Source organism: Vigna unguiculata, chromosome 6, assembly GCF_004118075.2.
Source record: "Vigna unguiculata cultivar IT97K-499-35 chromosome 6, ASM411807v1, whole genome shotgun sequence".
In the NCBI taxonomy this organism is placed as follows: Eukaryota; Viridiplantae; Streptophyta; class Magnoliopsida; order Fabales; family Fabaceae; genus Vigna; species Vigna unguiculata.
In genome coordinates, this window is record NC_040284.1 from 25,466,461 (window position 1) to 25,483,378 (window position 16,918).

A 16,918-nucleotide genomic window follows, 5' to 3' on the forward strand; every position below is an offset into this window, starting at 1 on the left:
TAAACTCAACCTAAAAAAAAAAAAAACGTGTACATGTGTGTTGTAAAACCTAATTTTCATTTTAGTTTTGTGTTTCTGAAAACTAAATTGCTTCACTATCCTAATAACATACTTTTTAGTAGTCTTGGATGTTTATGTCAAGAGCAACTTGTATCATTTTAATTTTTCTGTATGAGTTACTGTCAAATTTCATCTTCTGTTCAACTGCGAAACTAAATCGTTGCATATGTTTGTCTATATTTTCTTATAAGAGTAGATGAAGATGACCTTTTTATACATAGAAATTAGGATCATTTATAAAATGGTCAATAATTTGAGAATGAAAAATATAATTAATCTTTATTATTATAAAAAAATAGTCTGTTCCACAATCATTTAACGACTCTTATAAAAATAAAATAATATTAACAAAATAAGAGAAAATAAATAATGACAAAAAATAGTATCAAATGATAATAAAAAAATATATCGTAAAAATACCAGTGTCTTTATTATTATAATAATAATAATAATAATAAAATTTAAGCCGTCAAAAATGCTAAAATCAAAGGGTGGGAGAGCATTATGGAGACGTCAAGAAATGTATGAAAGAAGGGGACGAATAAAAATCAGTAATAACGTAGCATGATTTTGGCTACCCAGATAGGTATCAAGCTATCTGTAAAACTGAAAAGAATGATTGAAAGAGAATTGGATTTGGATTCGAATTCTGTAATGTATTTAGGGTGATATTACAGCGAGTAGAGTTGGTGTGGAAGAACAATGCCCCTTTGCAACCCTTAGGAAACAGGTAGATAGTATCTTCTGAAACTCTTACCCAACCAAATGAGTCCAAGTTTTAAGATGTCATATCACCTTAACTTCGGATAAACGAGATAAGAATTGGGTTCCTTTGGTTGTTGCATCTATAAAATTGGGCTTAGTTAGTAGAGAATTCGACAAGAAAAAAAGTTAAGAGAAAAGGTGTGCAGAGAAAAGGGGAAGATGGGAGACTTGATGCAGAGAATTATGGCAATGATTGAGGCTGAGCAAGCAGCCAAAGGCTCCAACAATGCTTCTTCAAACTCATTCAACAACCATGGCAGCGGTCCCCAGGATTTCGGCGGTGCAACCATCAACAGTGGTCAATATGCAGGTAACCGTAACAGGTTTAAACACTCAGAGCACTACGGTGAACGGATTCTGAATAACACTGGTACTTTCAACGGTAATGGCAACGGAGGGACTATTCAGGGTGGCTTTAAGGCTGAAACATCCAACTTCTATTAATTATACGACGTATTTCATATATCCAAGGTGGTCAGCATCCATGATGTACTATCTGTCATGTTATGTTGTATTATAAACACATAAATAATGTAGAGCTACGGCTCTTGCTCTATATAAGAATAAATAAAATGGTATTGGGGTGTTATCCAATCCCCTTCTTTCTTTTTTTTTACATTACGACTCATCGATCTTCACCCCAGTTTGTTCAAATACTTCATTTTCTGAGGCAGATTAAATTTTTATTATTGTTAGTTAAATTTAAAAACTAATTGATAGGGTTAATAAAGAGAGTCGTGAAGCGATATTAAACACACATTAAAAAGTGAACCGTAAATTTATAAAATTATTTTATTTTTAATTGATGTGAAACTTTTATAATGACATTGAAATTTTCTTATAGTAACGTGTTAGCAACATTGTCTCATTATTTGGGTTGTAAAAATTGATTCTTTGTTCACCTCTTTATGTGTTAGAGAGTGAAGTACAATTATATCTTGACAACTAAATTTTGACAATTTTTTTTTATAATATGAAACGTCATCTTTTAAATATTTTTAGAATATTATAAAAAAAATAAAAAAATAATTTAAAAGATAATATCTTATAAAAAAAAGTTGTCAAAAATATTATTTTCCTATAAAATTATAGTACGGAACTAGTTAATGGAAAAGGAGTTGCAGTTGTGCAACGGTTACTAGAAAAAGAAAATAAATAGAAACTATTCTCAGAATGATTGAAAGAAAACATCAGAAAATTTTATCTTGGTTAGTGCTTTACGGAAATTTAAAGGAAGGAGAATAACACTTCAACGAGATTTTAAGAACTAAATGTAAGTTTGAATGAGTATTGCAATATAATAAGTGAATATGTGAATTGAATTAAGTGGCTTAGAGTATGTAATAGATGATCCTTGAATAGTTGATTCAATTCTTATTTGTTTGAATGCTATCTATGCTCTTATGCGTGTGTATGTTTATCTTGTTTGAGTGTTGGTGTGCGTTCATGGCACATCTACGCAATCACACGTTAACATATACGTCTAAAACCTTTTCTAATTTGAGATATTTTCATATTTCCTAACTCAAATATAATAGACAAATTAATTAGTATTTAAGCTAATTAATTTTTTATATATAATTTTATTTTACAGCCATATTTAAATAATCTTAGTTCTTAAACGTGTCCCTAGTAGAACTTGATTTCAAGAACACATAAACAAACCTTTTTATATGCTGGTTAAATTCAATTTATACAGTATTTAAATCCAATAACTATTATTGAACACTCCAATATTTCATCATAAACTCTCTTTTTTTCCTGACAAGATAATATATATATATATATATATATATATATATATATATATATATATATAATAAAGAGAATTTACTTTTGATGTTTATATTTATTTTTCAATTTTACTCCTTAAATACCTTCCTTTTTCAATTTAACCGATTTTTTCAATTTAATCACTTTTTTAAAACTTAAATATTTTTTAATTATAAAATTATCTAAAAAAAATAAAAACTATTTACAATAAAATTGTAAAAATTATTTATGTTTAATTTTATAATTATAACAATATGCAATAATTACAATTACAATATGTGTTTTCACTTGTATATATTACATTTATATCTTTAATCTAACATGTAAATTTCGCTATTTACTTAAAATTTTAAACTGATTAATAAAATAATAGTAAAATTTAAGACAGATAAATTTAGGCTTCCAAATATTAAACACAAAATCTCAGTCAATAAATATCAAAGGATTGGGTGAATAAAATATAAAATAATAATAATAATCTAGTATGATTTTGGCTCCATCCAGATAGGTACCCATCTATCAAAAAATCGTATCACTCAGAGGAACTCAAAAGAAAATTTGAATAGAATTGGATTTATATTCGAATTCTTTAGAATCTATCCATTTAAAACTAGATAGTTTTTGTTTGTGCATCCATTTTCGCTTCATGTTTCCTGAGCAGGACATTATGTGGTGCTACGTAACCTAAAACAAACATGCATGCTCATCAGAATTTGCAACGATACTTTGACACGTAAAACATTTTTATTCATTCTACATAAAAAAAAGTTCAAAATAACCATCACAACATTTTAAAGCCTATAGTTGAGGCATAATTTGTGGGGACAGGAATAGCTTATCCACAACCACTTAGTATTTTCCGAAACACTACTTGCGCAATCAAATGAGTCCAAGCATTGTGTTAAAGTGTAATTGATGTGAAGGTAACTAAAACTAACTCTGCATGATAGACAGAGGCACATTCGTGGGGACAGGAATAGCTTATGGAATTGCATCAAACTTGATTCGGAGACAGTTGTTTTTTGAGACTCTTACCAAACCTAATGAGTCCAAGAAGTGTGGCAAAAGGTCATATCAGCATAACTTTGCATAAACGAGAAAAGAATTGGATTCTTTTTGCTCGCATCTATATATTTGGCTTAGGTCGTAGCTAACATCAAGGCAATTCAACAAGAAAATAAGTTAAGAGAAGTGAGTTGCAAGGAGAAGATCAGAATGGGAGATTTGATGCAGAGAATCATGGAAATGATCAAGGCTGAGGAAGCAGCGAAAGGGTACAACAATGGTTCTTCAAACTCATTCAACAACCATGGCAGCGGTCCCCAGCATTTCGGCGGCGCAACCATCAACAGTGGCCAATATGCAGGTAACCGTAGCAGGTTTAAACACTCAGAGCACTACGATGAACAGGTTCTGAATAACACTGGTACTTTCAATGGTAATGGCAACGGAGGGAGTATCCAGGGTGGCTTTAAAGCCGAAACAAGGAACTTCTACCGTCGACCTTATGATAATTAATTGTGTGTAGTTTATATATACAAAACGGGCATCACTGTGTGGTGTTATGTTGTATTATATAGCCATAAATAATGTTGAGCACAGCTCTAGTGTTATGTTATGTAATGAATAATGGTTTTGGGGTTTTATCTTAACCTCAATATGCTTCTCATCCTCTTCTTCTTCTTTACATACTCAGCTCGTCACTCTTTTTGAAAAGAAAAAGAAAAAGTCCTCCATAATAAAAATAATAAATATTTAATTTTGATCCTTGAAAATGTGATGTTGTTGTCACTGAAATAATAGCCTGTATAGAATATACATTTTTATGAGATAGCTACACAATGCAATGAAGGTAGAGTGGACAGAGCGACCACCCCTGATGCTTTGGTTGATAACGGACGGGGAAAAGAGAGCGTGAGATTATTTAGTTTGATGAAAAAGATGACAAATTTGATTGCAAGTTATTAATCTACCTAACTATTAAAATTAATCAATGAAAGATGGTAATTTGTTTTTAGTATAATTTAAATCAATTTTAAGTATATTTTTCAAAATATAAATTTTTTTATTAAAAATAATTATGTTTTAAATTTCAGATAAATTTAACAATTTTTAATCTAGTTTTTAATAATTTTTTTTTTGATATATTGAGTACTCACCACCAATCACATTTCTATGCACTACTCACAAGCCCGTACTATATACCGATATATTCAATTCACAAACATCTCATATTTGTTTATGTTATTACATAAGTAACATCACCACTCACCTTCAAACACATTAAACAGCACAGTGGATGAAGCAACTCACGTGTTTAAATTGATGGGCAATTTTGTAATGTTACACGAAATACTCCTAAATCACCTCAATTTTGAACGAGTAGATTAAATCCTCCATTTCACAAATTTACGCTCATATTTTATACCATATCGTTGCAAAGAAACATGGTCAAAGCATGAAATCCGTCCTCCCAAATACACTTAAACAGTGCAATCGCATGAAAAGAATGCATTAATCTTTTGTACAACATCTGCATAATGAAAGTCTTATATTTCTATTTCATACAACACCAAAAATAACAGATCCAATACTTCCATTATTCAAGTACCTCTAGTTAACCAAATCTAATTTCAAATTTACCCAATACTTGTTCTGCAAGCATCATGCACTAATTCATTGAGAAATTATGGTCAATTGGCATAAAAAGTATAAAAGTAATATATACAATTATTTAGTTTTCTCCTTTTCAAAATTTGGACCAATGTTACGGTGGGCCTGGGCTGTCACACCTATAAAAATGGGCCTGTAATGAACAAATATCTTTCCACTGGACAACACCAAGACCAACTTTCCCATCCGTATCCACATATTTCTGATGCAAACCTTTAGGGTGTTTATTCCTCCAACCCATCAAACTGGAATTTTACTTTCCTGAACAAACTAAACTAATTCAAGAAAAAAATTTCTGGAAGACACTCATGTCACCCTTGTTACGGATCAAAATTCCGAAAGTCTGTGATGAGGTGCAGGAAGAAACACCCAAACTCTTATAGAACAAGGTTGTTTTTTCTTGCTATATTCTTCTTAACGATTTGCCTGAACAAATTTTCCATAGTAAAATTGAAGTTGTGATTATGAACCAACATGATACTGTATATTGAAAGATAATTTAGTTGGCTTAGATTCGAGTCATTTTAAATTTTCGCACAAATTACGCTTCCGTAACGAAATGCTCAATTTTTTAGTAAATTTTAGGATTTTTTAGAGAATAATTCTGGATAAGCTTTCAGCAAATTTTCTATTCAAAAAGGGTAAAATTTTCATGACTGTCCACTTCGTAGTTTTACCCGAGATGATTCTGTTAGGAATCCAAGTGTGAGTCTAAGTCTCATATTGACCAAAAATGAGAAAGTAGAGCACTATATAAGAATCAAGACCCATAAACCCATTGCCTTAAGGTTTTGAATTGAGAATGATGTCAGTGCCTTATATGGTTTGGCTCAAATCTCATTGGTATTGTATTTCTCCAGTGATACCCCTCCTTGTAAACCTAACATATTCTAATAGCTTCTTTGTCACTGGCTCATTTTCTTATCGGAAATGATATTTCGGCTTAATATTTTTCTTTGGCTTGGTTTTTCCCGTTTTTCCTTCTTTTTTTAGGGAAACTTTGTACTCAATTTGGCCCGTTATCAGGTAAAGGAAAGGTTAGCAAACTTTCGTTAGTTTTTCATGAGGTTTTGCAGTCTATGTTGGCTTTGAGATGCTGTAGTGTTTCACAAACCAAATTTTTGTCTAAGTTTTTGATGATTTATTGAGATAGTAAGTATAGTATAGCTCGATGAGAAAAATTAGAACTCGATTAAGAAAATGTAAATTAAAAAGTACGTGGGAGTGCTAATACGGTTTAACACTCCCATTAGACCATATATTAGTATTTCTTAAAATTTCATAAGTGTGAGATTCATAATGTTTCAGGAATAAGGATCAAATACTTACTAAGAACCACTTCAATGGTCTAATAGACCATACAATACACATATGAGACTTAAAATTTTAAAATATTTAATAAGATTTATCAATACTAATTTATCCCTTAAAAAGAAAATATCTCACCAACAGTAAAGAAACTTAACAAAAATTCAGAAATACCGAATTAGATTTTTTATACTTAAATCAATATTTTAATTATTTTTTTATATTTTTTTACTCAAAACATACACACATGATAATAAAATAAAAAAACATGACAATCATTCATTATCACATTTATGTCATAAAATAATTAAAAAAAATCATTATTAAATATAAAAAAATTACCTAACATAAAATAAAAAAAATAGTTAAAGTAATCTTTAAAATAAATTATAGATAATATATAAATATAAATATAATTTTAAATTAAATATACTAATATATAAATATAGTTTTAAAATATATGTAAAATATAAATGAGAAAAGTTGGAGAGTTATGATTTTCTTTTGTCATAATCATGGCAACGATGTCTTAAAAAAAATTAAATGAATTAGTTCATTATCTATTGAAAAAAATATATTAAATTACATAAAAAAAATTTAAGAAATAAATTTTAAATAAAATACCTCATTTTTTTTTTAATTTTCCTTTATATCTCTCAAACTCTTGGACCATACCTCTGTTCGTATTTTCTAAATCTCATTTGTTTTATAAGGAAAGATGCTTAATTAGTTGCTTTGATTTTTAAGTCATCCCTTGAAGATATAGATGCAATCATGCAATAGCTATTAATAATTGTTTGGATTCCATGATTCTATTATGCTCTTTGAGTGGCACAGAATTAAATGGTCCTAATCTCTATATTAATTTAACTATTGTTATTTATAATTAACTTTTGAATTTTTTTGTTGAATATATTCTACATTATGTGGGGTTTAATTAGAACTGAAAATATCCTTTTTTTCTCCTATCCGTTCATTTTCTTTATTTATCCTTTACGTTTGTGGGCATCAGATACTTAAAAATAATGTTGCTAAAATATGTGATGCCACGCCAAGAAAAGGAAGAATATATATATATATATATATATATATATATATATATATATATATATATATATATATATATATATTCCATCAAAGTAGTACATTTTTTTAGTGAATTTTAAAACTAGTATTATTTTAATAAGAAAAAAAATTATAGATCTAGGTAAGTTATCATTGGAAGGACGAGTTCAAATAAAGTTGGGTAAATATTATTATGAACTTTAATATTTTGGTTACGTCCACATTTCAAAATTTATTATTCATGTTATTGTATAAAAATTTATTAAAATAAATAAATACAAAATATGAATGACTACACTAAATTTATGATAAAAAAATATACTTCACAAAATAGAAACAAATATATTTATTATAAAAAAGTTTTAAATAAATATATGTATGTAAAATAATAAATCACTTTTATCTATGAATAAAAAACAAATTACTTAACTCATCAATACAATAATTTTTTCAAAGAGAAAATATGAAAAACTCTGAATCATATGGTTTGGAAAATGTATGCATCCCGTGTAAAGAAATCGTCACCTTGTAATTCGACTCTGGTTTTTAAGTAATCATGATTTATTTGCAATTAAAGTTGGCACACAGCGAAGACCTTTTTCTGCTTAAAAAGTTATACTATGACTTCATGAAGTGATTTAATATGAGTAATTAATTTTTTTTAAAAAAATAATTATATATTAATCAATAATTTATACTAAATTATGTCAGAAACGAAATATAACAATAAAAAAAATAGAATCATAATATTATTATTATTATTTTAAAATCACTATTGGTATTATCTTGTACTTTAATTTCAATAATAATTCAACAATAAAAAGAGGGCACAATCGATTATTTTTACTGAAAAGTAGATTTGTAACAAGGTGGAAATAGGAAAACCTTAATAAGAAGAATTAATACAAGAAAGGTATAATTAAGAAAGGTATTATTTTCACCACTGTTACTCTTTCTACCATTGATGTTCTGAGAGCCATCCCTGTGGTTGGTGTAAGAGTTTACATCGCCTCCGGAGTTTTGGGCAGCTTCCTCCTCAGCCTGCAGATCTGCAAGCATGTTTCTAAATATAACACTCAAAGCCATATAATTTGCTCATCTTTATCACTTACCTTCTACTACTATTATAGATTCAATTATCACTCAACTCACACACCAATTTATAGATTCAATTCAACTTACCCACTCACTAACCACAGAATCCGGTGCTCTGCTTCTTCACCACGCTATAATATAATTAATAACGTCGTGGCGGTGGTTACGGCGCTGCTGCAAGTTATAATTGGAAGACACCATATAAAGTCTTCAAATTTTCTAACCTCCATCTATATTTGGTTTAAAGAATTTATTTAAATGTTAATAATTTCATTTTTTTTATGAGTTCAATATGTTTTTGTTTTTAAAATTTTTATTTCAATGTTAATTGTATAATTGTTGAAAAACGTGTTTAAAACATCGAATAATTTTAATAAAATTTGGTTAAAATGATTAAATTTATAAATTTTAAATTGATTTAAAATATTAAAAAAAGACAGAATAATTATAATTTTTATTAAAAATTAAAATACCAAAAATATATTTAAATTTTTTATTTACTAAATGTACTCTTTATAAACGTTAAGTTTATTTATAGAGTAATTAATCCAATGAATCAGAAGAATAAGTCATGCTAATTTTTTAGTGCAATGAAATTATTCAAATTGATAATTTTGTCTTTCAACTTAAAATATTTGGAAACGGTTCTTCTTCGTGTTTAAACTCATTGTTTACTAACCTTTTTAATGTCACAAATTTATAGCAAGGACTAAATTGTAAGCATTTAAAGGTTGGTGACTAATATTAATTCAAAAATATAGGAAAGAAAGCAAGTTTAAGCAAAAGTAGAAGATTATTAAAGGAAAAATAAGCTTAATGTTCTTATATCTTATTACTCCATTACTTTAGTTTAATTAAATTAACAATATGGTTGCCTGCTGTCTAGGGATGGCAACGGGGCGGGACGGGTACGGGTATCTTGATCCCATCCCCATCCCCATAATAAAAATTCATCCCCATCCCCATCCCCAAACTCAACGGGTATACAACTTTTGACCCATCCCCATCCCCACCGGGTAACGAGTATTTTCTTATACCCATACCCATACCCATTTTTTTATTGTTCCATATATCAATTAAATATTTTTTATAAAAAAAATTTAAAAATCACACCAACGGAATCATGATACTATCAAAATATTCAATATTAAAATAACATACTCTTTTTGATTTTCAATTTTCATGATGTCAAATATTAAGAAAAATATTATAATAGTATAAATCTCAAATTAAAGTATCAAATAACAACTAAATAAAATTCAAATAATTATATAAAAGCTAAAAAATTACACATTACTAAAATTTTATAATAACCAAAATATTTATTAATTTTACAAATGATCAGTGGTTTCATTTGCATTCGATCCACCTACACATAGAAAAAAAATGAAAAATTAGATATGATATAATAATTGAAATTGAAAATTTTAATTACTAGAATATAATGTACCTTCTTCATCAGATTCATTTTCACTCATGAGAACATCTTTTCCTTTTAATTTTTTAACACCTACAAACACCAAATGTAGAATATTAGATGAGAATTCACAAAAAATACTAACAAAAAATATTAATAAATTTGAGTAGATGGATTCAATGGAGATTGACTGTCATTATTGGAACTTTGAAAGGGAGTTGGTTGTTGTGAACACTGTGGTGGACTTGGTACCTGCAAATCTTGATCTCCTGTGCTCATTTTCTCTAGAAACTAACATACGTAACAAAAAAAATCAAACAAAGTAAAAAGGTTAATTTCTTTTTTAACAAAATATAAAAGGAAAACCAATAATCAAGTTTAAAAATATTTCAAATATTTTTTATACTATTAAAAATTTATATTATACCACTTAAACGAAATAGCACAAATAACAAAATTAAATTAATAATAATTCAAATTTAAACATAGATTCTTCATCTTTTGATCTTGAATTAAATTAAGGATTTATGCAATTGAATACTTAAAATTGAGAATTAAACATTATCATGAAACAAAAAATAAATAATAAATAAAATTATCATAAAGGAGTAAAGATAATTAAATGTGTGACCCAAATTTGAGAATATCCATTTGAACATAACATAACGGAAAAAAAAATGTATAATTAAGATTATGATAAAAGGAAAAGTACCTTGAAGATCTGCTTAAACCTTAAAGAACAAGCCAAACAATTAAAAGAGAGTAAAAAAGTGTATAACCAAAGTAACAAAAAGAAGAGCTACAAAATAAGAGTCAAACATTTTCATGAAAATAAATAAATAAATAAAGATAATCAAATGTGTAACCTAAAAATTATTTCATAGAATGAAATTGAGGAACACCTATTTGAACATAACCATGTACAGAGAGTAAAAATTATGTAATAAGAAGAAGAAAAATTACCTTCAAAATTAAATCTTGAAAAACAAACCAGACAATTGAGAGAGTAAACAAAGTGTATAACAAAAAACAAAGAGAATGAGAAATATGTTATATATATATATATATATATATATATATATATATATTATATTATATTATATTATATATTATATTACTATGTATATATATATATTATATGTGTGGATATCTTATGTTTATATATATATATATATATATATATATATATATATATATATATATATAATTATTTATATATATTATATTATATTATATATTATATTATTATTACTATGTATATATATTATATGTGTGGATATCTTATGTTTATATATATATATATATATATATATATATATATTTTTATAGATATATATTTATTTTAAATATATATTATATTATATTATATAATAATATATATTATATTATTATGTATATATATTATATGTATATGCGTAGATATTTTATGCTTTTATATATATATATATATATATATATATATATATATATATATATATATATATATATATATTTCTTTTAAATTTTTATAAATTTGTAATGTTATAAATTTGTTTATAAAAGATCTCACTAGTTAAATGATTAATTTGTTTTATACGTATATATTATATATATATATTATATTATATTATTATGTATATATATTATATGTATATTATATTACATGTATATGTGTAAATATATATATATATATATATATATATAAAAGTATATTTTATTTATATGTATATATACTATATTATATTATATTATATTATATTTTATTTTATTTTATGTGTAAATATATTATTTATTTATATATATTTTTTAGATTATTTAATAAATTATAAATAGTTTAGTAATTTAAGCGGGGACGGGTATTTAGGCGGGTATATATATATCCCCATCCCCATCCCCAGTTGAAAATTTCGGGTATTACCCATACCCATACCCATACCCAGTCAAAGCGGGGATTCCCCGTCAAAACGGGGACGGGTTCGGGTGATACCCACGGGCACGGATTTATTTGCCATCTCTACTGTCATTCATAGGCCATACTTACGTACTAATTTATTGAGATGGCGTAATTCAACATCAAATTTACATAAATAAGTATTTTTTTTAAGAAAAATATGGATATAAGTAAAACATGTTTAAAAGCGTGATTTTAAATTGAAGACGTCATACTTTTAAAAGCATTGAGTCATTAAAAATTATAACTATACCAGAATAACAGCTTTTATAATGAACTATTATTGAGTAATTAAAAGTGCTTGAAATATATATATATATATATATATATATATATATATATATATATATATATATATATATATATATATATAAAGATATAAAGTTTGACAATAAATATTAATGAATAGTTCAAGACATGATGTGAAAAAAGAGATTCAAATAATAAATTTTGTTACAATAGATTCTCACTCATAATTCTGATATCATAATAAATAAATAAACTTACATTTAATAAAAAATTATTAACTCAATTTTGTAATATAAGCTTTACACAATTCATGTATTATAAATTGATGTGATGTAATTGATTATATTTAAAATATATATCTACTTCTAAAATCGTGAATTTAATCAAAATGGATTACACAAATACTTTTTCTACTGGTTTTTCACCACTTTATTTATATATATATATATATATATATATATATATATATATATATATATATATATATATATATATAAAAGAGGCGGATCATCATAATGACCAAGGGACAATGGCCCCCAAAAATTTTAAATTTTATATAATTGATATATAATTTTTAATATATTTTATATATTTTATATATTTGATACTCTAGAAAAGTTTATACATTTATCGTTCATATTTATTTTTTAATTTTATTTTTTAAGTTAAAATAATTATTTTATTAATATTATGTGATTGTTTATTTAATTTAACAATTCTTTTATTTAGCTATTTTTTAAAATTTAATATTATAAATGAAAATTAATTATAATATAATTATAAAAGTTATTATATTTAATTTTATAACTATAATAATAATAATAATAATAAATTTTTTATTTTTTATTATCATTAAAAAATTAAATACAATATTTTTACTAGTTTATATAAAAATTTTGAGATCATTTTGTTGGTTTCTATTTTCGTTTAAAAATATCAAATTTCCCTCCAATCATTTCAAATCTCAATTTGATTTCGATTTTTTAAAAAATTATGTAATTTGGTCATTTCTTGTTAAATCTCTTAAATCGAATCAATATTTTTATTTTATCAAAATTAAAGTTGTGAGTAAGGATGATTTATTTTGTTGATGTAATGAATATAATTCTAGTGTCAATTTTGATAAAAATCTTAACTTGATTTCAAAAAAGTTTAACTAAAAAGATTAAATTAAATCATATCTGCCACTGAAATATAATCTTTCTACCGTGTTCACAAACCTCTCACCATGGTTGGTTTATGAATTTCCATTACCTTTGGACTTTTGGGCTGCTTCCTCGGCCTCCAGATCAGCCAGTTATAAACCCGCAAATTCTATGTTATCTTAATCACACACTTAAAACTCTCTTATTATTTGTTCATAATGCTTTTAGTTCTATATTTCTATAACAAAAAATAACTCCACAAGATCGATTCACTCTATAACTAAAATGATTAGATATTCATTTATATATATATATATATATATATATATATATATATATATTATATTGTATAAAGTGATCAGATAGAAAAAAACTATATATCTATAATTAGGAAGACATGACGGTTAAAAAGGACATCATCCTAGATTTCAATGTCTGCTTGATCGAAGTCACGTGTTCTAAGTCTTTTAATTTTATCAAAGTCTCTTCAAAAGTTTGTCTCACATGTCATTTGTATCGTCTGGACTGCGAATCGGAAAATCTTAAGTAATTGCTTGTAAGTTTCTCGAGTACGCATTGTTAAGTCTATTGTTACTGTTTCGTAGGGTTGGTTACCCTAAAATACACATTCTGTACACATCAAGGGCATTGCACAAGGTAATAAATTATTCCAAATAACTGGTCGAGGTCTCACGAAGTTAAAGATCAACGACAAGTTGCGCTCAATATGGTGCTTAAACAAGACAGAAAAAGAAAGAAATAAAACTGAATGAAGAAATTTGCTGCAACATCAGAGGTCTTTATTATTAACCACCACAATTACAACATAGTATGGCTTAGGCATCACTGGGAAACCTTTACATTTATTGGTAATATTACAGTATAACACAGTAGACCATAGTGCACAGCAAATAGTAAACGCAGAAAAATATTAGTAGTAGTTATTTGTGGAGGAGTTAAAGCCACCCTCGACGTAGCCTCCGTTGCCATTACCATTGAAAGTGCCACTGTTATGAATCACACGTTCACCGTAGTGGTTTGAGTTGTCATACCTGTTCCGATCGCCTGAATTGGCTCCACTGTTGATTTTTGCATTGGCGAAATTCTGGTTCCCACTGCCATGGTTGTTGAACGAGTCTGAAGTACCATCGTTGTCGAACATCAGCTTCCTCTGACGCCATCGGTATGCCATTCTGATCTCTTACTGCCAAATTGCTCTCTACCTTCTTCTTTTGCTTTCGGACTGCCTTATCGTTACCAACAACTCTAACCAACAATATATAGATGCAAGAAACCGAATCCAATTCTCTTCCTAGGCCACACATGTCTATGCAAATAATTTTCTAACGTTTTTTATTAACAACTTGTACGCACATGGTTGGATAAGAGTTTTGAACGAGCATATATCCATTTTTGATGGGACATCACGGTCTAAAAGTTATTCCATCATATCTAGCGTATGGAAAATATGAAGTATAGAATTCAAAGTTTTATTCTTTTCAGAATGCTAACTTTTTTTTAAAAATTAATCTTCATGTAATTTACATTTTATGTATTTATTATTTTATATATTTTCATTTTTTCTTTTTATGGAATAACACCATAGTCTAAAATTTATTCCATGGTAACGTATGGAAGATAAGAAGTATAGAATTTAAAGTTGAACAACAAGCTTTCCGACTATTAAGACAAATTTGTATTTGAGGTTCTATTTAAAGTAAAACTTGTAAATATGAATCTAATAATTTTTTTTTTCAAATAGGGTCATAGGATGATGTTGTCACGGTGGAGGACGACAGTCGGTTTCTGTTATTTTTTTTTTCAAAAAAACAATGTCATCTTTTATAAGGATAGTTTATCTGTGAAAGGAAAAGTGAAGTCATTCTCATACATGACGAGTTCATTTTTCAATTTTTTTTACGTAATTAATGAATTTTGATTATTTTTTAATTTAAATTTATTGGAAAAATAAATAGTAAAAATAAAAACAAATAATAGAATAAAAATAAATATTAATATATTTTAACATTGATTAAAAATTAAAATACAAAATTTGTAAAACAAAAATTATAAAACTGCATCGTTAAAAATAATGAAAAGTAAAAAATTTAAGAAAAAATGCAACGTTAAAGAAATAAAAGTGAAAAATTAAAAAAAAAACCTAAAAAAAAAAAGGAAAAGGCAACTTTACTTTTTTCACGTAACAAAAATGGTTCTCACATAAGACAATTTTGCTTTTCAAAAAGAAAAACGATTGGGTGAAGGACAACTCTACGCTGACGACTTCTGTTTACCAAATAAAATTTTAACGAATTCTATTTTACAAATTTAACGTCAAAAGAATCGTCGGTAAAAAAAACTACTATTAGTCTATATTTCAATAACATCTCTCTTTAACAAACTATTTATACAAGAATGAGAAACCATTCTTAATAATTGAACTACTTACATAAATTTTAAAATTGTACCTATCCGGCCCATGTACTATTATTTAGCAGGCCCAAAACAGTTCAATAACCAAAGAATCCAAATTTGATATTTATATTATATATTAACCTTTCTAAAATAAGTGAAAGATAATATTCAATAGATATATGATAAAAGTAGAAGTCATTCACAATTACTTAGCTCTTTGATCTCATGATTCTTAATCTAAAAAGATTATAAATATATATTATAACATAGAGTACATTCATCTCATAATTGTTTTTACGCACAATTACATTTTTGTTATTTTTATATTTTTATAAGTAATTAATTAAAAATAGAAAGATAATATAATTTAAAATACATGGATATATATGATATAAAAATAATATTAACAAATTTATGTAAAATGTAAATGGTTTTGTTACTTTAAAATATAAAAAAGGTATTCAAACATTCGTTGAAGTCTTCATTCATTTAAGTTCGCATCTAGCTTAAATCTGTATTTGGAAAGCAAAAGTTTCTAGATCAATAATAATTTTGTAAAGATTTTATATATATATATATATATATATATATATATATATATATATATATATAAATAAAATAAAATAACAAATTACTGTTGTAACATATTTCTTATATTTATCTATCATATATTTTATATCTCTCATATTTTTACTATTTTTAAAAATTTTCAACAAGTTACAAAAGTTGTGTCATCCATTTTTATTACATTTAATTAGTTTACATATATATATATATATATATATATATATATATATATAATTTATGAAAAACACGTAATATATAATATTAATAATAATAAACCATTAAACCGAAAGTGTTGGAATATGTTCATTATCTAGTGGTGTATGAAGGAATCTCTACTCATGCTGTGCTTTGTGGTTATGTTTGCCTCCGTCACCCCAGTTACGTAAATCACTTAACGTCATGCAACCCACACAACATCGTCGTTTAATAATTTTCGCTTTTAGAAATATGTGATTC

General features: G+C 26.2%; 3 protein-coding genes across 3 annotated transcripts; 2 read left to right on the forward strand and 1 right to left on the reverse strand.

Moving 5' to 3' along the window:
* The first annotated feature begins 775 nt into the window (after positions 1-775).
* LOC114189205 lies at positions 776-1,441 on the forward strand. The gene has a single exon (XM_028077917.1). It carries the CDS (start codon positions 985-987, stop codon positions 1,267-1,269), a length of 285 nt encoding a protein of 94 aa, XP_027933718.1. The 5' UTR covers positions 776-984; the 3' UTR covers positions 1,270-1,441.
* A 2,300-nt stretch (positions 1,442-3,741) lies between these two features.
* Positions 3,742-4,267, forward strand: LOC114189044 (homeobox protein 2-like). The gene has a single exon (XM_028077741.1). The coding sequence runs from the start codon at positions 3,814-3,816 to the stop codon at positions 4,114-4,116; it is 303 nt and encodes a 100-aa protein (XP_027933542.1). The 5' UTR covers positions 3,742-3,813; the 3' UTR covers positions 4,117-4,267.
* Positions 4,268-14,250: 9,983 nt separating this feature from the next.
* On the reverse strand, positions 14,251-14,752 carry LOC114187065 (insoluble matrix shell protein 4-like). Its single transcript, XM_028075188.1, has one exon. The coding sequence runs from the start codon at positions 14,670-14,672 to the stop codon at positions 14,412-14,414; it is 261 nt and encodes an 86-aa protein (XP_027930989.1). The 5' UTR covers positions 14,673-14,752; the 3' UTR covers positions 14,251-14,411.
* Positions 14,753-16,918: the final 2,166 nt, after the last annotated feature.